This window comes from Balaenoptera physalus (assembly GCF_965194825.1).
Source record: "Balaenoptera physalus genome assembly, chromosome: 8".
Taxonomy (NCBI): domain Eukaryota; kingdom Metazoa; phylum Chordata; class Mammalia; order Artiodactyla; family Balaenopteridae; genus Balaenoptera; species Balaenoptera physalus.
This window is the reverse complement of record NC_138887.1, coordinates 108,905,058-108,930,004: the sequence shown is the minus strand read 5'-3', so window position 1 is coordinate 108,930,004 and position 24,947 is coordinate 108,905,058. Positions and strand designations below refer to the sequence as shown.

Here is a 24,947-nt window from a genome sequence, read left to right as displayed (position 1 = left end):
TGAGTTCTACCTTGTGCAACATCAAAATAGTGACCTCTGTTTTCTTTTTATTTGATTTGTCTGGCATATCTTTGCCTAACCTCTTATTCTTAACTTTTCTGAGTCTTTCAGTTTTGTGGTTATATCTTTTGCATAGAGCACAGAGGTGGCTTTCACTATGTTAATTAACCTGAAAATACTTTTTTCTCTTAAGAAGCCAGTTAAGCTCATTTAATGATATGCCTGATATGGTCTCAATTCTGTCAGAGAGAATATATAAAAGATCTCACTGTGTTTATTTCCTTTGTTCTTTTTTTTCCCCTTCCATATTTCTTTTGGTATCTAGAAAGGTTTGGGTTTTTGTCCTAATGGTCCCTTTTATGTGAATACCTTTATATAACCTTAGTTCTCTCTTAAATACTGTCTATTGATTCCCTAGTATAAACAATATAGAAATTAGCTCTTTTCTTCCTCTCATACCATCTCTGCACTGCATCCCCCAGCATCTATTTAAAGTAATAATATTCTTTGATGCCTTGGTGAATTTCTATAAGGCAATCAATGAGCCTATTAAATCATTTCTTGGTTGTCTGAAATTTATTCTCTAATAGCTTTCTCAGGAAAGATTTATGTGAACTATATTCCTTAAGTTCTTGAATAACTGTAATATATCTACATTGTCAGAGCATATAACAAGTACATACTACTTTGTCACCCTTTCTCCCGCTTATTAAATTCAGTTCTACAGTTAGACATAAGAATTCTCTGCAGAACATCTTCCCTGTTGTTTTCCTGGCATAAGACATTAATATACAGACTCAACAGCATGGTATTGGCATAAAGACAAAGAGATCAATGGAACAGAACAGAGAGGCCAGAAATCCATACATACATGGATAATTGACACTTGACAAAGGCAGTGCGGTACAAAAAGAATAGCCTTCTCAGCAGCAGTGGTGGAAAAATTAAAATATCCATATGTAAAATGATCACATATAAAAATTAACTGAAAATAGATCATTGACCTAAAAGTAAAACTTAAAATTATGAAACTTCAAGGAGAAAACATTTGTGTTAGGTAAAGATTTCTTAGATACAGCACAAAAGGAAAATTATAATAAGATAAATTGGATTTTATCAAAATAAGAAATTGGGGATACTTGAAGAAACAACTAAGGCTGGTATACAAACAACATGAGATGAATCTAGAAACTCTTTGTTTGCCAGAAAGTAAGAAGTGTTCAAAAATCAACAGGGGTGTGTCAAAGGACAAGATGTCAACTTGAAGGATTTGTACTACCCAAATGGGAACAATTTGATTATCAAAATTAAAAATTAAAGAAATGGATTATAACATATTAAATAAAAAATTTCATAAGCCCATAATGATAGATAAATAAATGGAAAAGGAAAATGTCACTGAAACAGTAAATTATCAACCGATAAGCATGGAATGTTATAAAAATCACCATTTTGCAACATCACAGTAATAACTGATGAAAGCATGAATCAGCTGTGGATGCCCATCAAAAAAGTTTTGGGGAACAGAATATTCACAAAGACCCCAAAGTATCTCACAGGATGTTACGTATTAATTACAAAGGGGAGAAAAGACATCTTTAAGGGTGGAGAAATCTGGCATTCACCCCCTTAAACAAGTGATCAAAGCCAACATCAATAATAATGGGACAGAATGAGATCATGGTTTCCTAATGTAAAGCAGTGAAAAGGACACATCATTTATGCCCAAAATGCTGCTTCAGTCTGGATACAATAAGGAGAGAGAAACCATACATTGAGTTTGAAAAAAGAAGTTTAATATAAATAATTGTTAACCACATGAAGGAACTGGGTTAGCAAGAACTGGTCAGTAAGACGTAGAGAGAACTCTAAATACAGGTATAATATCAGACATGATATGATACGATATGGCATAATAGCCACTACCTCTAAGGCTGAGACAGAATGCCCAAGGAAGTATTTTCCCTCCAGGGCTGATACTAGACTTTGGTGGAGAAGGCACAGCGGAGGCTTGCACTTTGGTGCTGTACCAGAGGGATTTGTTGGAGATCCAGTCTTTGGAACTCGTCCACAAATGTATTCTATGGAATGTGCTGGCAATCTGTATCTTGGATCCTCACAACATCCCCTCCATCCAAAAAAAACAAACAAAAAAACCCACAACTGGGTTGAAAGGCAATATTGGGACTACTGGCAAAATCTGAATATGTATTACGTATTAGATAATAGTGTTGTATCATTGTCAAATTTCCTAAATTTGGTAACTATACTGTGCTTACATACAAGATTATCTTTGCATATGTTAAAACTCATCAACTTGTATATTTTAAATACATGCGGCTTACTGTATGTTTAATCTTATCTCAAAGCTTAAAAACACTTTTAAGAAGAGAATCTCTATTCTTCAGAGACACATTAACATGTTCAGGGCTGAAGGGTCATGATATCTACAATTTACTCATATGGGTCAGAAAAAAACAACTAAGTATACTAACATGAGAAATTTAAAGAAAATATAGCAAAATCTGGTATCCTTAGTAAGGGTACATAAGAATGATACTTGCTAAGTTCTTACACGTGGTCTTTATGCTTGAAAATCAGTTGGTTGGATACAGTCTCAACTCACATTTTCTTTCTGTGAAAATCTTAAAATCTTTACTCCACGGTCTTCTGGACTCTAATGCTGATGTTGGAGTCTAATGATAATCTGACATTCTTTCCATTATAAGTGATGTAGTCTTTTTGTATAGCTGTCCAAAGTGTTTTCTTTTTCTTTAAAGCCCTAGAACACGTTTCAGTGGTGCCTGTTCTGTTTCAATTTTCCTAGGCACATGGTAAGCCCTTTTAATATAGATGTTTACCATCCTTTCAACATTTTCTCTGTAATTTTTTTCTGTTCCGTTGTTTTAGTACTCTTCATATTATAAACATCCATTTATTTATGGGTATGTGAATATAAGATCTTATCACTTTCTCTATGAATTTCTTTGATCTCCTTCTCTACTTGTTTGATTTGTTTTCATCTTTTTCCATCCTTTATTGGTTTTTTAAATTTATTTACTTTTTATTTTTGGCTGCATTGGGTGCTCGTTGCTGCGCGCGGGCTTTCTCTGGTTGAGGCGAGCAGGGGCTACTTTTCGTTGCGGTGCCGGGCTTCTCATTGCAGTGGCTTCTCTTGTTGCAGAGCACGGGCTCTAGGCACACGGGCTCAGTAGTCGTGGCACACGAGCTCTAGAGCGCAGGCTCAGTAATTGTGGCACACGGGCTTAGTTGCTCCGCGGCATGTGGGATCTTCCCAGGCCAGGGCTTGAACCCATGTCCCCTGAATTAGCAGGTGGATTCTCAACCACTGCGCCACCAAGGAAGCCCCCATCCTTTACTTCTTTTATGGTAGTTTCTAGAGTGTCTATTCATTCAAGAACTTTCTGGTTTATTTTCATTTCTGAAATACTTCTAATTTTATTCCTTAACTGTCAGTTTTTCTTTTCATGACATCCTATAGCACAGCCAACTCATTTCTAAACTTTTGTAATTATGGTTTATGTTGTTTTTACGTAACATCCTGTTTCATTTGTAGAAATAGGTTTCATTATATCTCTACTTTAAGACCAAGGTACAATGCTATCTCAATTTCTTTAGATCTATTATTGAGGGCTATTGTCCTTTTTTCTTATATAATATCTTTGAATGGTATAAAACCACAGTAGATTCCATAATTCATATTAAGGGATTTTCCATAATTCATATTAAGGGATTTTCCTGTATTTATAAGAGAAGTTTCCTATGTAGAGGTTGTTTCCTAGATTCAGAGTTCTAAGGTTTCCTCTTACATTTTTACCACAAAGTATTCAAACCTATGGTACCTTAGTGTAACCACTTCTCTAATATTTTCTGAAATCCGCCTCCTCCAGTCCCCCTTCCCACATGTATCTGAACCGTCTCTCTTCTTAACCCCTAAATTCCTATCCTAGTCAACTTGTGTTTATTTGCAGCAGTTTCTTCTCAGCGTGGGGCTCTGTTCTTTTCACTGAATATTTCCAAGAACTTCAGGTACCAGGCTGTCCTAGCTCCCCCAGACTTTCCTGTGGCAAACTCTTTGCTTCATTTCAGACCCATGTTAACAGTGTGTGGACCACACGTTGAGTAACACTACCCTGAAACACTCTGCTGCTTCAGAGAAGGCATACGGGTATCACTATGAATTCTGATCTCTAGCAGCAAACATGATCTGTAATCATACTACGTTTTACTGGGAAATGCCACCCACTTTGAGGACACACAGAGAAACCTTCTATATTTATGCCTTTTCTTGCCTTCTCTCCTGTTCACAATAAAGAAAACGTTTCTTCTCCTATCCAGTCACTAATCTCTCCACCATGCCTTGGATCAATCCTACCCTGCCTTCTCAGAAGCTCACACACTCACAAATCTCTTCTTTTGTATATTCAATAGCTCACTTGGCTGGATCCCAAAACAGATCTACTATATGACCCAGCAATTCCACTCCTGGGTATATATCTGAAAAAAACAAAAACACTAATTCAGAAAGATATATGCACCCAAATGTTTATAGCAGCATTATTTATAATCGCCAAGATACAGAAACAACCTAAGTGTCCCTCAACAGATGAGTGGATAAAGATGTGGGGTGTGTGTGTGTACACACACACACACACACACACACACACACACACACACACACAGTGGAATACTAGTCAGCCATAAAAAAGGACAAAATTTTGCCATTGGCAGCACCATGGATGGACTTGGAAGGCATTATGCTAAGTGAAATAAGTCAGACAGAGAAAGACAAATACTGTATGATATCACTTATATGTGGAATCTAAAAAAAACCAACAAACTAGTGAAAAAACAAAAAAGAAGCAGACTCACAGATATAGAGAACAAACTAGTGGTTACCACATGGGGTGGGGGACAATATAGGGATAGGGAAGTGGGAGGTACAAACCACTGGGTGTAAGATAGTATTACAAGGATGTATTGTACAATACAGGGAATATAGCCAATATTTTGTAATAACTGTAAATGGAGAGCGACCTTTAAAAATTGTATAAATAATAAATAAATAAACATGCTTAAGCCTTTCCTATTCACAAAAAAATAAACAAGAAATATTCCTCAACTCCTATTTTTTTCTCCCCAGGTACTGCCTTATCCCTTTCCTCCCTCCCTTCAGAAGTAAACTTTTTTTTTTTTAACAGAGTTGGTAAACTTTTCCATCTATATCTCTTTACCTCCCACCCACCCCAATATGGTTTTCCCTTCTATCTCTCTACCAAAATAGTTGTGGCCTGCGAGCCACAACTACTGAGCCCGCGTGCCTAGAGGCTGTGCTCTGCAACAAGAGAAGCCACTGCAATGAGAAGCCCGTGCACAGCAACGAAGAGTAGCCCCCGCTCGCCGCAACTAGAGGAAGCCCGCGTGCAGCAACGAAGACCCAATGCAGCCAAAAAAAAAAAAAAAATTCCTAAAGGTTTGTCCTAGGTGATCTCCACACTCTACTTTCCAAGAGTAGAAGGGAAGGAAACAGAGGGAAGACAACAAGGAGACCAAAAAGGAAGGGTCAGGGAAGTGGGAGAACTTGAACCACAAGTCTAGAAGATTGATGAGGACAGAAAGAAACATAAATCAACATATACTAGTACAGAGACAGACAGACACTAAGAATCTCATGTGCTATAGGCTCTCTTCCTGGTTATGCTTAATGCTGAATATATATAGTCAAGAGATCCCAGGGAGACTATTTATCCATAATCAAAGATCTTCTGGTAGTTCTTTGAGGAATAGGGTTGTTTTGCAACTTCAAAGAAGAGAATTTGAAAAATGTTTTTAAAGACTAGATAAACATGCAAAAACACTGAGGCAATTCAGCTGATACTTATATGTTCACGTGTTGTTTTAAACACAAATATTTAACATGCACCCTATATATTTATTATGTACATATGCTAAAGTACTATTGTATCTTGTACATAGTAAATCACATAAATATAAGATATTTTTAAAGAATGAAATAAATGCTTTTAAATGTATTGCTAATCATGAAAGCTTCATACCGTTACTGGCTAATGGTCCAAGATGTGATATACACTTATGGCATAGCTCATTAACATAGAGGATGTCAATCAATTTCAAAGAATCTTCTTATTAATTTTGAAACTTTTAGGCCCAATTCTTGTTAGACCTAGTTAATCATTGCTGTCAACTTCATAATAAGACTGATGAAGAGCCTATAAAGGATCAGTTCTGCCATTCTATGCTGCTATGCTTGCAAAATTAGCATTATCTTTATCACAGCTGAATATGAGACTTCAAAGATTCAAGTAATTTAAGCCTGGTGGGAAAAATCACAACTCCATCAACTCCATACACCTGATAAAATTAAACACAAAATGAGGCAGCAACGGTTACAAGCTTTCTATAGAACATGGATCTCCTTGCCTGCTAATCCACCATTGACTGCATATTCAGGTGTCAAGAATGCAAGTATCTATCCCCCTACAAAACACTGAAGAAGTCATTAAATATGAGCAGCCCTGATTTCTCTGGGCTCAGTTTTCTGCATTTTCCTAAACTAGGTAAGAACCAAGCCAACAGTACCCAACCTCGATTACAGACTTAAATGGAACTCTGTCTACACTTTTAATTAGAATTGGGATCACTTTTTTTAAAAGAATTAATTTATAATTTTTTTAATTGAATGAAGTATAGTTGATTTACAATGTTGTGTTAGTTTCAGGTATACACCAAAGTGATTCAGTGTTTTTATATATATATATATATATATATATATATATATATATATAAAATGTATATATTCTTTTTCAGATTCTTTTCCATTATAGGCTATTACACGATACTGAGTATAGTTCCTTGTGCTATACAGTAGGACACTGTTGTTTATCTAGTTTACATGTAGTAGTGTGTATGTGTTAATCCCAAACTCCTAATTTATCCCCCCATCTTTTCCCCCTTTGGTAACCATAAATTTGTTTTCTATATCTGTGAGTCTATTTCTGTTTTGTAAATAAGTTCATTTGTATCATTTTTTAGATTCCACATATTAGTGACATATGGTATTTGTCTTTCTCTGTCAGACTTACTTTACTCAGTATGATAATCTCTAGGTCCATCCATGTTGCTGCAAATGGCATTATTTCATTCTTTTTTATGGTTGAGTAATATTCCATCGTATATATGTACCACATCTTCTTCATCCAGTCATCTGTCAATGGACACAGGTTGCTTCCATGTCTTGGCTATTGTAAATAGTGCTATGAACATTGGGGTGCATGTATCTTTTCAAATTAAGAGTTTTTGTCTTTTCCAGATATATGCCCAGGAGTGGGATTGCTGGATCATATGGTAACTATTTTTAGTTTTCTAAGGAACCTCCATACTGTTCTCCATAGTGGCTGTACAAATTTACATTTCCACCAACAGTGTAGGAGGGTTCCCTTTTCACCACATCCTCTCCAGCATTTATTATTTGTAGACTCTTTGATGATGGCCATTCTGACCAGTGTGAGGTGATTCCTCATTGTGGTTTTGATTTGCATTTCTCTGATAATTAGCGATGTTCAGCATCTTTTCGTGTGCCTGTTGGCCAACTGTATGTCTTCTTTGGAGAAATATCTATTTAGGTCTTCTGCCCATTTTTTGATCAGGTTGTTTGTTTTTTTGATATTGAGCTGTATGAGCTGTTTGTGTATTTTGGAAATTAGTCCCTTGTCGGTCACATCATTTGCAAATATTTTCTCCCATTCTGTAGGTTGTCTTTTCATTTTGTTTATGGTTTTGTTTGCTGTGCAAAAGCTCTTAAGTTTAATTAGATCCCATTTGTTTATTTTTGCTTTTATTTCCATTACTCTAGCAGACAGATCCAAAAAATATTGCTACGATTTATGTCAAAGAGTGTTCTGCCTATGTTTTCCTCTAGGAGTTTTATAGTATCCAGTCTTATATTTAGGTCTTTAATCCATTTTGAGTTTATTTTTGTATATGGCATTAGAGAATGTTCTAATTTCATTTTTTTACATGTAGCTGTCCAGTTTTCCCAGCACCTCTTATTGAAGAGACTTTTTCTCCACTGTATATTCTTGACTCTTTTGTGGAAGATTAATTGACCATAGATGTGGGGGGGGGGATCATTTTTTATGGCTATTGCACATGTGCCCTACATCTTATAATTTAGGGACTTTCCAGACTGCTGAAACCGAGGGGCTTTTTTGAGTGGCATCCATATGGAACTTCTCTAGGAATGGAGATTAGACCCTAACTTCACTAGGGTCCTGGTAATGGTCTACCATGATTTTCAATCTTTTGACAGTCATTTTAGTTAAAAACAGATGTGAAAATCCATAAACTTACTTATCTAAATTGTGTTACAATTTGTGGGAGAAAAAAAAATACAACAGGGTGTGCAGTAGAGAAATCCCATCACCTCCAGGGCAGCTGTGTATAGTTTTGTTTTTGTTTTTTTCTTTTATGAGAAGATTTATTCCTAGTTCTAGGTCCCAATCTTCCAGGGCTCTAAGCACAATTAAACTTGGTGGGTAGGTGAGGGGAGACCCATTCAGATACAGCACAAGGGACTGCCTAATTTTAGAGGGCAAATGAGGATTATTCGCATTCCATTTGCTAAGCCATGTATTCCCTGGGGCTACATACGCCACGCTTATTCCATGCTTATTTCTAACTCACACAAAGGTACCTTTTGGACTTGCAGCAGCCCTGACTCCTCCCTCAGGATACGTTGTGTACAATACGTGCAATGTAGCCAGTTAACATGCTTATTCATGTGACCACAACAATCTACACATCAAGTACTTTCAAGCTTAATTTATGCAAATAAGTTCTAATGTTTTCCCTCACCTCACTAGAATTTTATTTCATAATGCAGCACACATCCCATTTTAGAGACTACTGGTCTAGTGCATACTTGAAAATGCACGTAACATTTGAGAAAGGGGTCAAGGTAACAGGAAGACACGAGAGATGTGTGCATCTAGGTGATAGTTTAAATTGGTGCGGTCTCTAAGAAAAATTAAAGGGACAAATCTAAGGATCTAAGAACCAAAGTTTGCTGATTACCCACATTTGAGTATATGAAAAAAGTGCAATGTGATTAAAAAATGGTCTTCGGACATCAACTTTTCACCAGGACAGAGTAACTAGTACCAAGGCAAGCTTGCCTGACATGAATAACTATATGTAACTGGGAAGAATAAACTCAGGAAGTGAGCCCCTATAATATCTTGATTCTCTGCCTGGGAACTATATCCTGCCCATGGTACAGGGAACTAGAGGCTCAGCAGAACACAGCTTAGGAGCCAGAGGAAAATTTGGGCTGTGAAACAGATAAGCACTGGAGAGAAGGGAACTGCACAGAGGAAGGGTGCCAGTAGTCTATGTAGGGTTTCCCCAAATTCTTGGCTGAAGGCTACCACGCATGTGCAGAGTGAGACTTACCAGAAGTCTACCAGAGAGCAGCTGCTAAGGGATTGAGAGAAGAGCAAAGATACTAGAGGCCCAGCAGGAACAAAGAGAAAATAAATAAAAAGATGGTAATCTTAAATTGGACCATACTAATAAATTACTTAAAATGTAAATGAATTAAACAATTAAAAGCAAAATTTTACAACTTGGATAAAAAAGCAAGGCACAACCATACACTATCTACAAGAGATACACTTTAAATATAAAGGTTAAAAGTAAGAGGATGGAAAAATAAACAATTTAAACACAAAGATAAAACTGGTAGCTATATTAATATAAGACAATGCATAGGTCATGAAATAGTAGTATGAATGATAGAGAAGAACATTTCGTAGTGTTAAAAAGGGCAGGCAATTCATCAGTAAGACAAAGCTTCAAAATACTTATAGCAGAAACTAACTGGATTAAAGGAATAAAGAGAGAAATCAGCAATCATGATTGAAGATTTAAACATTCTTCTTTCTATAACTGATAGAACAAGCAGACAAAAACAAAAACAACAACAAAGGGACTTCCCTGGAGGTGCAGTGGTTAAGAATCCGCCTGCCAATGCAGGGGACACGGGTTCGAGTCCTGGTCCGGGAAGATCCCACCTGCCGCGGAGCAACTAAGCCCACGCGCCACAACTACTGAGCCTGCGCTCTAGAGCCCGTGAACCACAACTACTGAGCCTGCGTGCCGCAGCTACTGAAGCCCGTGCGCCTAGAGCCCGTGCTCCGCAACAAGAGAAGCCACTGCAATGAGACGCCCACGCACCACGATGAAGAGTGGCCCCTGCTCGCTGCAACTAGAGAAAGCCTGCATGCAGCAACAAAGACCCAATGCAGCCTAAAATAAATAAATAAATTTAAAATATGTACAGCTTTAAAACAACAACAACAACAAAAAACCAAACCTAGCAACAACAAAAATAAAAATATAATTTTTTTTAACAACACTATCAACCAACTTGACCTAATTGACATTTACAGAACACTACTCCCAACAACTGTAGAATTTAAATTCTTTAAGTGCACATTCACCAAAATAGATGATATGCTAGAACATAAAATGTCTCAATAAACTTCAAAAGATTTAAACCCTACAGAGCATTTTTTTACTACAATGAAATAAGCTATCTAGAAAATCCCCCATATACCTATAAATTAACACACTTCTAGGCAACCCATCGGTCATAGAAGAAATCACAAGAGAAATTTAAAAAAATTTTAATGGAATGTTAATAAAAACACAACACAAAATTTGTTTGAGATGGCTAACACGTGCTTAGAGAAAAAATTATACCTTTAAAGCAGAGACAATAAATAAAATTAACAAAGCCAAAAGTTAGTTGATAAGCCCTTAGTAATAGTAACCAAGAAAAAGAATAAATATGAATTACATATAGAAACAAAAGAGGGGACATCATTCAGCTCCTGAAAACACTAAAAGGATAAGGGAATATTGGGAACAAACTCATGCCAGTAAATGTACAAACTAGCTGAATCATATAATTTTCTTCAAACAATTTACCAAAATGGATTTGAGAAGAAACAAAAAATCTGATAGCTGTATCTCTAGTAAAGACACTGAATTCCTAATCAAAACGTTCCCCGTAAAGAAAACTCCAAGTCCAGGTGGATTCACTGGTGAATTGTCAAGTATTTAAGGAAGTATTAATAGTAATTTTACAAAAACTCTTTTAGAAAATAGATATGGAGGGAACACCTCACACCACGTTTTGAGGTATTACCTTGATACCAAAATCAGATAAAAACACAAGAAAACCACACCACCAATGTTCCCCATGAAGAAAAAACAAAAAAAAACCCTTAAAGTGTTAGAAATTCAAATCCGGAAGTACACAGAAAGGATAATACATCATGACCAAGTGCGGTATACACCAAGAATTCAAGACTGGTTTAACATCTGAAAATCAATGTAATTCACCACAGCAACAGAAAAAAAAAAAAGAGAAAAACCATATGATCATTTTAATAGATACAGAAAATGCATTTGACCAAAATTTATCATTCATTCATGATAAAAAAACCTTCAGTACACTTGGAATAGAAGGGAACCTCTTAATTTTGATAATGGGCATTTATAAAAAACAAACAAGCTAACATATTAGTGGTGAATGACTGAATGTTTTACTCCTAAGATCGGGAATAAGAAAATGGATGTCACCTCTCATTTAATATTGAAATTAAACTTCTATTCAATATGCTACCGGAAGTCCTAGCTAGTGCAATAAGGGAAGAAAATGTCACAAATTATAAAGGATGAAAAGAAACAAGTAAAACTACCTGCAAGTAACATGATAGTCTATGTAGAAATTCCTAAGGAATCTACAAAAAACTACTAGATTTAATAATTGAATTTAGCAAGAGAGTAGCATATACAATCAATATACAAAAGCCAATTGTATTTCAATATATTAGCAACAAGTAATTGGAAATGAAAAATTTTAAAACACCAATTTCAATATTGTTAAAGAACATTATCATAAAATATTTTAGAATAAACTTCACAAAATTTGCCCAAGACCACTATAAGAGTACTGAGAGAAATTAAAGATCTAAATAAATGGGAAATAAAACATGTTCATGGATAGGAACAGTCAATATCATTAAGATCATTCTCCCCAAATTGATATCTAGATTCAATGCAATTCCAATGAAAATCATAGCACTTTCGTGTAGAAATTGATAATTCGATTCTAAAAACTTGTCAAGAAATGCAATGACTTTAAAGAGCCCAAACAATTTTGAAAAAGAACAAAACTGTCCAATTTCAAAATCTGCTTAAAAAGCTAAATTAAAAAAAACATTATGAGTACTGAACGAATAGATCAATAGAATAGAGAGTAGAGAAACAGAACCATACATATATGTTCAACTGACTTTTTACAAAAATCCCAAAAGTAATATAATGGGGAAAGTACTCTCTTCAATAAATGGTGCTTTAACATACGGTTAAAAACATGAACCTCAACCCTTACCTAGCACAAAAATTACCCAAAATATATTACAGATCTAAATATAAAAGCTAAAACTATAAAAGTACTGAAAGAAAAGACAGGAGAAAAATCTAAGTAAACTTGGAGTAGGCACAGAATTGTTAGAACACTAAAATCACTAACAGTAAAAGAAAAAGAAATTATAAACTAGATAAAATTTAAAACTTCAGCTTTTCAAAAGACACCATCAATAAGAAGGTATAGTCAGGGAGTTTAGGATGGACATGTACACACTGCTATATTTAAAATGGATAACCAACAAGGACCTACTGTACAGCACAGGGAACTCTTATCAATGTTATGTGGCAGCCTGGATGGGAGGGGAGTTTGGGGGAGAATGGATACGTGCATATGTATGGCTGAGTCCCTTTGCTGTGCACCTGAAACTATCACACTGTTAACTGGCTATACTCCGAAATAAAATAGAAAGTTAAAAAAAAAAAAAAAAAAAGAAAATGAGGGACTTCTCTGGTGGCCCAGTGGTTAAGACTCCATGCTTCCAATGCAGGGGGCACAGGTATGATCCCTGGTCAGGGAACTAAGATCCCACATGCCGCATGGTGCAGCAAAAAAAGAAAAAAGAAAAAAAGAAGATGAACAAGCAAGCAAAAGGAGTGGAAGAAAATACCTGCAATATATGTATGTAGACGAGCGCCTGGAAACTGGACATATACAAAGAATTTTTACTTTTCAGTAACAGGCCAAATCACCTAGTTTTAAAAATCTACAAAAGCCTTAAACTGAAATTTTACCAAAAATAAGTAAGAATAGCCAATAAGCACAGGAAAAGATGCCCATTATTATTCATCGGGAAAATGAAAATTAAAATCATGAGATACGTCGTCAAACATATTAGAATGGCTAAAATTAAAGACTAACACCACCCAAATTAGTGAGGACGTTAACTGGAACTCTCATACACTGCTGGAGGGAATGCAAAATGGAACTCCAGGGTAAACATACATTTATGACACAAACAAGCAATTCCAATTCTAAGTATTTACCCAAAGAAATGAAAACATATTCACATAACGACTTGTCTACAAATATTTATAACGGTTTTATTCATAACAACCCCAAACTGAAATCAATAGTAACTTCCATCAGCAGGTGAATATTGTATACAGATCTTAAATCTTAAATCCTTTGTCATTATATATTGTACTCAAAACGTGATTAATACTTTTCTCCAAGAACCAAAAGAAATCAGCTCCCATAATTGATAGTTATATCTTACAGACTGCCAGTTAATAAAGAGAACTGGGCTTCCCTCGTGGCGCAGTGGTTGGGAATCTGCCTGCTAATGCAGGGGACACGGGTTCGAGCCCTGGTCTGGTAAGATCCCACATGCTGTAGAACGGCTGGGCCCGTGAGCCACAACTACTGAGCCTACGCGTCTGGAGCCTCAAGAGAGGCCGCGATAATGAGAGGCCCGCGCACCGCGATGAGGGGTGGCCCCCGCTTGCCGCAACTAGAGAAAGCCCTCGCACAGAGACGAAGACCCAACACAGCCATAAATGAATTAATTAATTAATTAAAAAAAAAAGAAAGATAAAAAGTCTTTTAAAAAAAATAAAAAAAAATAAAGAGAACTGATGGACTCATATTTTACTCTCCCTTGACCCCTTTCAAAAGTGTGCTCTCAGTATTCTTTAAAAATAGCTCTTAGAGCTTGCTACTCTTTGGCTGAACAGTACATCCACCTACAAAATATTGCACAATGTTGTAACATTTCTCCAAGATCAGTTTGTCTCCTGACTTCATGTACCAATATGTACCTAAAGAAAATGTTTTCTAAGCTCTTCCCTCTTTCCTGGACATTACTGCATACTAAGAAAATGAAAGTCAGGACTGAGGTAGTAAACCAACTTTAGCTTGTGGTCACTCACCCTCATTCCTTCCAACTGGTTGCCTTACAAAAGTTTAAACCAATGTTCTCAATGGAGGCTTGGTGGCTAGTGTAATTGTGTCTAAGCATTTACAAATTATATGTCTGTTGCTATAAATTAGCTTTGTTTCTTCTTTAAAACAGTCAAACCATTATGTTGATTTTTGTAAAAAATATGTGTTAGAAAAGACTTGCTTTCTATAAAGTTCATTCAGGATATAACAAAGGGAGCACCAAAAAGTACTTAATAGAAAGGGAAACTAGGTCTAATACTGTGGAGAACACTACACCTTGAATTTTTAATTTTCTAAAGAATCCTCTTTGATCAACTGTACTTTGCAATATAATACAGCTTGAGCTAAAAAAAACTCAAAAAAAACCCCCCAAAAAACTACGGTTTATGATTATACTCTAGAACTCTAAAACTATGACATTTTGGGCTCTCTGGTGTGAGAGGCCTAGAAATCTAGATTTTCAACAGGCATACCAGGTGATTATAGTAGAGTTAAAATTTGAAAACCCTTATCTAAATCTAAAAGAGTATAACTGCAACACATGTGGCTTCAACAACACTTGTTTTGTTTGGCCTACAGAGGGAGAGGGAGAGAGGGAGGGAGGGAGGGAGGGAGAGAGAGGGAGGGAGGGAGGGAGGGAGGGAGGGAGGGAGGGAGAGAGAAAGAGAGAGAGAGAGAGAGTGTGTGTGTGTGTGTGTGTGTGTGTGTGTGTGTGATTACTTGCCAATATCTAATACTAGAGAAACTTTACATAAAATCCAGACTTCAGACTTCTCGTTAAAAAATAAATAAATAAAAGATCCTCCAACCCTGGCCCTGCACTATCACAGGACAATCTGCTGGAGCTTAGTACAGTTTGCTCCCCTTTCCTTTCACTCCCCACCATTCCCTATTATTTTACCCCAGGCTCATAGTTCTCCATCTCAATTACTTGCTTAGCTCCTGAAGGTATTGTAGTTTGACCTATGATGCCTGTACCCACAAGTTCATTAGGAGAATGAAGAACAGAGATAATCAAATGAACCCTATTTATTTACAGTTGATCCTTGAACAAGTTTGGGGTTCAGAGTACTGACCCTTCCACAGCTGAAATTTCGACTATAACTTACAGTCGGCCTTCCCTATCACCAGTTCCGCATCCTCGGATTCAACCCACCGCAAATCTTGTACTACTCTAGTATTTACTATTGAAAAAAATCTGTGTATAAGTGCACCCTTGCAGTTCAAACTGTGTTGTTCAAGGGTCAAGTGTAGTTCTGAAATATATTGCCTAAACTTTTGTTACAGCTAGTATTAAAATAAGTTTGCAAGGAGAGAGGAAGGGAGAAAATATTCAAGTTATTAAGACTCAGGATAGTATTTTTAATTTATTGAAGATAGCCCTATTTTTTAGAGGTGTATGTGAAAGTATCATTTAACAAAGGCTTCTTCTTTCTTAGTATAAAAACAAAAACATTATCTTCCAATTTAAATGCTTTCCTGAACTCTTGCTTACAATACAAACACAAGGATAAAAAAATATTTGGAGACTGGAACATTTTGAGAACTCTCTGTAATTGCAAACTTGCCTCAGAATTGAGGATCAGCGCTTTTATTACCCATGTTCTCATTCATTCAGATCTAAATGTCATGGCCTGGCACACAATACATCTTAATTCTAGAATTATGCAAAATTTAGTTCCTAATTGGCTACTGACCCATTTAATCATTTAAAATATAAATAAAAGAAACCCTTAAAAGTGTCTAAAAATTAAGAACTAAAATTTAAGTTTCACCTGTACTAACTTTCCAACAGGTGGGCCATGTCAGAGCAAATCAGCGTGAAGGATCTGAGATTTTACCCTACTTGTAAGCGAACAAAGTAGCTTACCAGGGATGCTGGTTGAAGACATGATACTTGTAGGTCAGATACAAAGGGCAGTTTGTTACTTCCAGTAATAATATAAGCCAAAGCGTCAACATTTTTGCACTGGTTTCCAGAGGCCCAGTTCCCACCTGGCAAGGTGAAGTGGGGCAGTTGATGCTTGCACAGGCAATGGGTTGTGTTGCAGGAGAGGAAACCAAAGCCTAGGGAACCCTCATCTTTTATGATGGGCAATAAGCATGCCTGCCTTTTACTCCAGAAGGAGACATCTATCTTTATTATACTGCACCACATGCATGGCTATTCTTTGCTCTGGTGGAAGACACTATCTCTACCTTCCAAGGCTCTTCCTTATACAAACATCCTTTAAAAACAGAAACAAAGGGCAGTCAGTACCTTCCCTGGCAAGACCTGCAGAAACAGAGAAACCCACGGAAAACTGTCTCTCAACTAGACACTGTTCCTAACATATAATTAAGTCAAGAATCTAACACTACAACCTATTTAAAAGCATCAATTTCATCTGTTCTTTGACCTAGCTCAACTGTTTAATCTGCATTTTATCTCTAATTAAATCAACTAGTCCCTTAAAAAAAGGCAGTAGACATATTAAAAACGAATTATTTCCACTTACTTTGTATTTTTTAAACGGAGGTGCTCAAATATTTGCAATATAAACATTTAAAACCTCAGTTATTCTACTAGAAACAATTTACTGTGCTTACTTTAAGTGTTTCAAACCTGTTAACGTTAGCAATGGGAACTGCCTGTCAAAAGTCTCATTATACAGTAACAAACACCACAAAGAGAACAGTAACTTCAACATTTCCAGCTGCTGCCCACAAAATACAAGAAAATGCGGCACCCCAAATCACTTTGTTCTATTTCTCTTTACCATTTACCGTCTCAAAATAAAATCTCCGAAAGAGAAGGACAACAAAACACCGTCTCTTAGTTCCTTTGTCCCCATCGGAGAGGAGAGAACTGGGGGCTCATTAAGGTAAATAACCCAAAACATGCAAGACAAAAAATAGACGGCATCCGATCTGTAATCAATCATCAAAGAAAGTCACCATCACTTCATCTTCATCCCTCCCTCCCCCTCTCCAGCTCAAATAACAAGGGTACATACGAGATGATTAGGATCATATGGACCTGGACAAAGCTTTGGGGAGGCAGAGGGCAGCGGTTAACTAGATGCAGTCGTCAAAGGACCCGAGATACAGACTACAGCAGACTCCGACAGAGGTTTTCAAAAGTGCGGGTCGCACGGGCCACGCACCCGGGGGGAGAATGCTGGGGAGCAGGAGCAGCAGCGCTGCCAAGTCTACAGCGCCGGTGGAAGTTGCTCGCGGGGCGCGCGGTACGCCGCACAACACGCGGGCCCTCCATGTCACCGCCGGCACCACGGACCCTCCTCGCCCCTCCCCCGCCGCGCACCCCGGGCGGCGGCGACATGACAGCGGGTCGCTGCGCCGCTCCAGGACGCCGGCCTGCCCGGGCTCCCCACCCCCCACCGCGCCCGCACCCGCCTCTCACCTTGGGTAGCGAACGGCGAGGAGCCGCTGACCGGCGAGCCGGGGGCGGGGACGGGCGGCGGGGTCTCGGCCGAGCCCAGCATGGGGGCGGGCAGCATGAGGTAGCGCTGGGGCGCGGGCAGGCAGCGCTGGCAGAAGGAGTGCAGGCAGGGCAGCAGCTTGGGCGCCCGGCTCTGGATGTTCTGGTGACACACGGCGCAAGTGTCCAACAGGTTGAGCCGGGCCGCCTCGCCTCCGCGCTCCGAGTCGGGGCCCTGCCGACTCTCGGCCTCGTTCTCCCCGCTCGGCGGAGCCGAGGGCCCCCCGGCGGCCGCCGCCGAAGCCGCCGCGGCCGCCGTCGCCGCCTTCTCTACAGCCACCTCCATTGTCCTGCACCCGCCGCCGCCGCTGGGAAAGGAGGAGCGGGTTCTCTGCCCGCCGCCGCCCCCGACGACTTCCTTCTCCTCCTCCTCCTCCCAGGCCGCCCGGGTGACTCGTAGGAGAGGGAGGGAGGCCCGGGCCGAGTAAGCCTCCTCAGGCCCCGGGGATCCGCCTCCCGGGTGGCGCGGCCGGAAGAAGGGGATCTGTCAGTGGGGACTGCTCTTCACACCGGAGAGGCTGCGCCCCGTCCGCTTCGCCAACCGCCGCGGCTCTCGTCAATTCCGCCCAGCCCGCCGTCGCCTCCCGGCCTTTCTCTCGGGCCCCCGGACCCACCTCAGGCCCCGCCCCCTCCCTCCCTCTCCCAGCAACCGAGGCGACTGCAAGGAGTGCGCCGCCCAATAGCCGCCGCGCCTGGTCGGGGGGCGGGGCGTGCGGAAGCCCGCGAGGCTCGGACGGCCGCTGCGGGAGGCTGGGAGGTGGGAGGTAGCTTGCCCAGCCCCGCCCACCGAGCTCCTGGAACCGCGGCCTCTGATTGGGCCTTTGTGTGTGTTTAGCTCCTCTAAAAAGATTAAGGGTTCATTTGTTAACGATCGACCACCTAATTCGGTCCGCCTGTGTTAGCTCCTCCTATGGGGCGGGGCTGCACTGTGTCTACCCGACACTGTTAATTAAGTAACTGGTACGAAAAACTCATTTTACTACTGCAGACAGGGGTCCTGTAGGAGGAATAAATATGGTGGGAGGGTAGAAGGATGACGAAGTGGAGGGAGTGAAAAGCAAAGGAAAGAATTTTAAAAAACGGGAAAATGTTGTGTAGAAAAGATATTGTGGAGAAGGCATGGATTTTGCCACCTGAATTTACTCATCTCTATGATGAATTGCGAGCATGAAGAGTAAGAGGGGAGGTTCTCTTGCAAGTCGGGAGTTTTTAAAGGGTTTCCCCAATGAAAAAGGTGAAAGTAATTTTTAAAGTCAGTGATTTGCGTTTTAAGTGAATAAAAATGGTTCATTTTCCAAGGAGTTAATATATAAAGATTGTTTGAAAGTGTTTTATTGCATAAACATGGCATCATTACAAGAAATAGAAATAAATGTCAATACTGATAGCCAAATAATTCTAAAATATTCTTTTTCATCCCCCCCAACCCCACCCCACACTTATATCAGAAGTTACACATATTTTCACTCTAAAAATGGCCAAAGGGCAAACTCTAGGCATCCTAGCTCTCCCTCAAGACCTTACCTTTCCCAAATTATTCCTCTCCTAGCAGCCTCTTTCCCAAACAGATCCTTAAATCCAATTTCCATAGGCCTCCAGAGTGAAGTTTTCCTTCTTAATGACATTCAAGGGCTATTTATTTTGTATAGTAGTAGTTTCTTAAACCTTAGTTTGCGTAAGAATCACCTGGCAAATTTACTTAGAAGCTGATCCTTGGACCCCTCCCCGTATTCAATTTTAGCAGCATCTCCTGATTGTGATGTGGATGGTCCAGGAACAGCTTTAGAGCAACAAATTTCTTATCCCACCTGTTATCCCTCCAAATTTCATCCCCATACACCTCTCAAGCTGAAGCTCCCACTACTTTATGCTCCAGCAATTTTAACTCTTCCCTGCTTTGCACATGCTTTTCCCTTTGTTTTGAAATGCCCTTCCCTCTGTACCCTATGTTTTTGTAGCTGTACCTTGAAAATCTTCATATAGTAGGAAAGCAAATTCTGTATTATAAAGTAATGCTTTTAATATGCTAATAATTCATTGTAGAGGTGGTATACAGGATTCAAGCAGACTGAAAGACAAGTGCCTTGTATTCCTTCAGGTGATGGCGGTGGAGAAGAAAAGAATGAGGTAAATTGGAGAGGCTTGTTTGGACAGAATTCCATGCAATTTAATACAACCCACTAGTTCAGTTTCTCAAATCATCATGGATAATCAGTTTTAGAGAAAACTGTTTTCCATATTCTTAGACTTCCTAGTCTCATGTAATTAAAACAATCATGTTTTACTTTGTTCAAATATATACGGCTTCTGGGTTTTTTTAAGTCCAGAAAATGAATTTATTGTTTTAGGTTTTTTTAATCACAATTATCTTATCTATATATTGTCCTCCCAAATGTATTGCAAAAATATTTCACAGAGATCCACACTCTTATTCTTCCTTAATTACAGCTCTCTCTATTGCCCTTTTTCTATAATTTCTATGGCTCTCCACTGCATCCAAGGCTCTCCACAATTTCATCCCTGCCTGAGAGCCTCATTTGATCTTCCTGCCTGATCCTCACTGCTTTCCCATACCCATTCTAAGCTTCAGCCTAATAGGATGGCTTGTCATTTTCTAAACTTCACCAGCACCACTTCTAACACCACTTCTGAGAGAGGAGATACAGGTTGCCTGTGCCGGAAGAGAAGGGAGCCTGCAAGGAGAGCAAGAGCATTAGATGCTGGTGAGGATTTCTCGCGCCCACCCCTTAAAAGGCAGCAATGGATGGAAATTCTTGAACTTCCAAGGAAGTTTAAAAAAATTATTTTTGAGTAGAACTCTCAGAGGTTGTGACACAGGTCTGGACAAGAAGAGTTTGAGATTACCCCTTCGCTCAATCTCCTATAGCTTTAAAGGAACAAAGTAAAGATTGCTGTCCCTTCAGTAGTAGTCCAAAGGCTTGGATGACTTGAGGCTTCATTGGTAGGACAAGGAGGATGCAGTGTGCAGGGACCAAAGACTGTCCTGCATTACCTCATCGGCTTCCGGAGAGATGTCAGCAGTCGAGAACCAATGGAGGCAAGGCACATTCTATGTATGCCACCATAAACCAAGGATACCCAAGGACCCAGTGTCTCTCCCACATATGCCATGGCCCTATTACAGCCTCGGATCTTCAAATTGGCCCTAGATAGAAAGGAGAATGAATATTGTATTGACTGACTTAAAATCTGAAATGATGACCAAAACCAAAATAGAAACAAAACCTAAAGTAACTGAGAATATGACCAGATTAAGTTTTCTGTTATCAGAAAAATATTAAATTCCGTTATTTAAAAAAAAAAATGTTTATACGGAATTCCCTGGCGGTCCAGTGGTTAGGACTCTGCACTCTCACTGCCGAGGGCTGGGTTCGATCCCTGGTTGGAGAACTAAGATTCCACAAGCCACATGGCGAGGCCAAAATAAAATAAATAAATAAATAAATAATTTTTTAATTAAAAAAGTTTATAGTCTGCATACTACTTGGTGATGCAGTAAAGGGTTAACTCAGTGAGGGTGGGTTACGCGATCATCTACATATTCCAGAGAAAGAACTGGCCCTTGAATAACTCCTGGGAGATGATCTCTGAACTGTTATCTTACCTAGTAAGAGTATTTTTGTAAGCTTGAAGTTTTGGGCCACACTCTATCAGTTTGATCTGATAGTTTATACTAACAAGGCTAACACCGGTTTTTGCATACCTGAGGCCCTGGGCCATGCTGTGTCAGTTGGACCTCTGAGGGGCTGGAGACTAAGTAGTTAAGATCAGTCACACAGGTGCTGCGGGGCTTCACGACTTACCCCCAATTAAAATCCTGGATATCAGGGCTTGAGCGAATTTCCCTGCTTAGCAACATTTTGCACGTGTTATTATGTAGTTGATTGGAGAATTAAGGCTATTTGTGGGATGCCACTGGGAGAGGACAATTGGAATCTTGCTCCTGGTTTCTCCTGGACTTTGCCTATGCACCTTTCCCCTTTGCTGATGCTAAGCTGTATCCTTTTGCTGTAATAAACTGTAACTGGGAGTATAGAAACTTTCTGAATCTTGTGAGTCCTTCCAGCAAATCACTGAAACTGAGGGTGGTCTTGGGGACACCCAACACAAAAGGCATGTTATTTCTCCTACTAGATTATAATTCCTTGAGGCTAAGAACCATTTCTTCTCTTCTGTATTCCTTTAATATCTCACATATTTCATGGAGGCCAGAAATCTAGAGCTTGCTTCCTCCTGCTTTAGTCCTCTCACCCTCTGCTCCTTTCCAACTATTTGCCTTGATTATGGTTCCTTTCCTCAAATTTTTTGCTCTTGTGAGCCATCTGCAAAAGAGTAAGTAAGGTCCAGGACAGATATTTGCAGGGGATTTTCCATTTCCCTGAACACCTCCCCTCCCCAATGGTTTTGTTCTTCCAGGTAAATCATGTTTTCAGAATGTTACCTGCAGAAGAAAAGAAGTTGGGTACAGGCTAGAGAGTAATAGGAGAAGGGGTATATTCATCCCCTTGTTTGAAGGACATGAGTAACACAGAGGGCTGTAAACTGGATATTCACTCATGAGGCTCTAGTCAACTTACTACCTTTCTGAATAGTTGGAGTGAATCAGCTTAAGAACCGGAAACAGGGACTTCCCTGGTGGTCCAGCTAAGACTCTGTGCTCTCAATGCAGGGGGCCCGGGTTCGATCCCTGGTCAGGGAAATAGATCCCACATGCTGCAACTAAGAGTTTGCATGCTGCAGTGAAGATCCTGTGTGCTGCAACTAAGACCCGGAGCAGCCAGATAAATAAATAATTTTTTTTTTTTTTAAAAAAGAAGAACTGGAAACAATACCTGAGCAAACTGTTCTGGGACTATCTGGGGGCAGAGAGAAGCTCCACATTTTAATAGTCTGCCTGCTCTGTGAAGGCACTTTTTTTTAAAAAAATTGAAGTATAGTTGACTTACAATGTTGTGTTAGTTTCAGCTGTACAGCAAAGTAATTCAGATATATATATATATATATATATATATATATATGTATAAAACACAGACATATGTGTATATATATATATGTATATTCTTTTTCAGATTCTTTTCCATTATGTTATTATAAGATATTGAATATAGTTCCCTGTGCTATACAGTAGGTTGTTGTTGGTTATCGATTTTATATATAGTAGTAAGTATCTGTTAATCCCAAACACCTAATTTATCCCTGCCCCCCACCCCCCCTTTCCCCTTTGGTAACCATAAGTTTGTTTTCTATATCTGTGAGTCTATTTCTGTTTTGTAAATAAGTTCATCTGTATCATTTTTTTTTAGATTCCACATATAAATGACATCATATATGCCCAGGGGTGGGGTTGCTGGATCATACGATAATAAATAAATAAATATTTAGTTTTTTAAGGAGCCTCCATACTGTTCTCCATAGTGGCTGCACCAATTTACATTCCCACCAACAGTGCAAGAGGGTTCCCTTTCTCCACACCTTCTCCAGCATTTGTTTGTAGACTCTTTGATGATGGCCATTCTGACCAGTGTGAGGTGATTCCTCATTGTGGTTTTGATTTGCATTTCTCTGATAATTAGCGATGTTGAGCATCTTTTCCTGTGCCTGTTGGTCATCTCTATGTCTTCTTTGGAGAAATGTCTATTTAGGTCTTCTGCCCATTTTTTGATTGGGTTTTTTGTTTTTTTTGGATGTTGAGCTGTATGAGCTGTTTGAGCTGTTTGCGTATTTTGGAAATTAATCCCTTGTCAGTCGCATCGTTTGCAAATATTTTCTCCCACTCCATAGGTTGTCTTTTCATTTTGTTTATGGCTTCCTTTGCTGTGCAAAAGCTTTTAAGTTTAGTTAGGTCCCATCTGTTTATTTTTGCTTTTATTTCCATTACTCTAGGAGACGGATCCAAAAAAATATTGCTGCAATTTATGTCAAAGGGTGTTCTGCCTATGTTTTCCTCTAGGAGTTTTATAGTATCTGGTCTTACATTTAGGTCTTTAATCCATTTTGAGTTTATTTTTGTATATGGAGTTAGAGAATGTTCTAATTTCATTTTTTTACATGTAGGTGTCCAGTTTTCTCAGCACCACTTATTGAAGAGACTGTCTTTTCTCCATGGTATATTTCTGCCTCCTTTGTCGTAGATTAATTGACCATAAGTGCATGGGTTTATTTCTGTTCTATTGATCTATGTGTCTGTTTTTCTGTATCGGGTTTTATTATGAGGTTAGGGATTGCAGAGGGGGAAAAGAAGAAAAAAGCAATGAAAAACTCAATAGATCAAGAGTAGGTCAATAAGAGGACCAAGAAAAAGAAAAGAGGGTGAGAACAAGGAAGATAATAAAGGAACAAATGAAGGAAAACAAATAGAATAAAGGGAAAAAGCAACAACTGTTGCAGATAACATAAGAGAAGAAAAGGAAAAGTGTAGTAACTAGGAGCTATAAGGAGAATGAGGAGATCTGTGACCCTCTGTGAAGAAGGGGCAAATAGTGAAAGATGAGTGATTGGACCAAAGCAGGAGATGGAAAGTACTCTGAAGATGATGACATGGTTTATTCTTAAGAAAAAATTTCTAAAAAATTTATCCTGGCACAACTCAACATAAAGCACAGCAGTAGCACAGGAAATTTCTACTTTTCAAGAAATATTTCACTTGATAGTATAATTCATTGTACAGATTTCTACTTCTGAAAAGTGTCATTCTTTTGGGTTATTTTCAAAAAACATTTAACTCTGTTTATTTGAAACAAATCTTCATTTGTTACATAGCTTTCATTTGCTTTTATGGTGGTGATATAATTAACCACTACTTTTAGTTATGCCTGCTTTTCTGTTCTACAATTTGTTCTTAATGCAGCCCAAAGATGCCTGTCATTGCCACCTACAGAGTTCAGTGCTACTGGGGAGCATCTTTTCAGACTCTATCTAGGTAAACATACTCTATACGTACACACCCACACATGTGTAATGTTACATAATCGAAATCACAATATACATGATTTTAGTAAGTTTTTTAAACGCAATGCTATGGAC

The 24,947-nt window shown here is 38.9% G+C and overlaps 1 protein-coding gene across 3 annotated transcripts in view; it reads right to left on the bottom strand.

The window, feature by feature from the left end:
* The window catches only part of TRIM24 (tripartite motif containing 24), an 89,365-nt gene extending 70,857 nt beyond the window's left edge, over positions 1-18,508 (bottom strand). For all 3 annotated transcript variants that reach the window (XM_082472891.1, XM_082472893.1, XM_082472892.1), the window contains exon 1: positions 17,826-18,508. In XM_082472891.1, the coding sequence (XP_082329017.1) occupies positions 17,826-18,189 (364 nt within the window). In that variant the 5' untranslated portion in view covers positions 18,190-18,508. The remainder of the gene's footprint in view (positions 1-17,825) is intronic.
* Between the last annotated feature and the right edge of the window lie 6,439 nt (positions 18,509-24,947).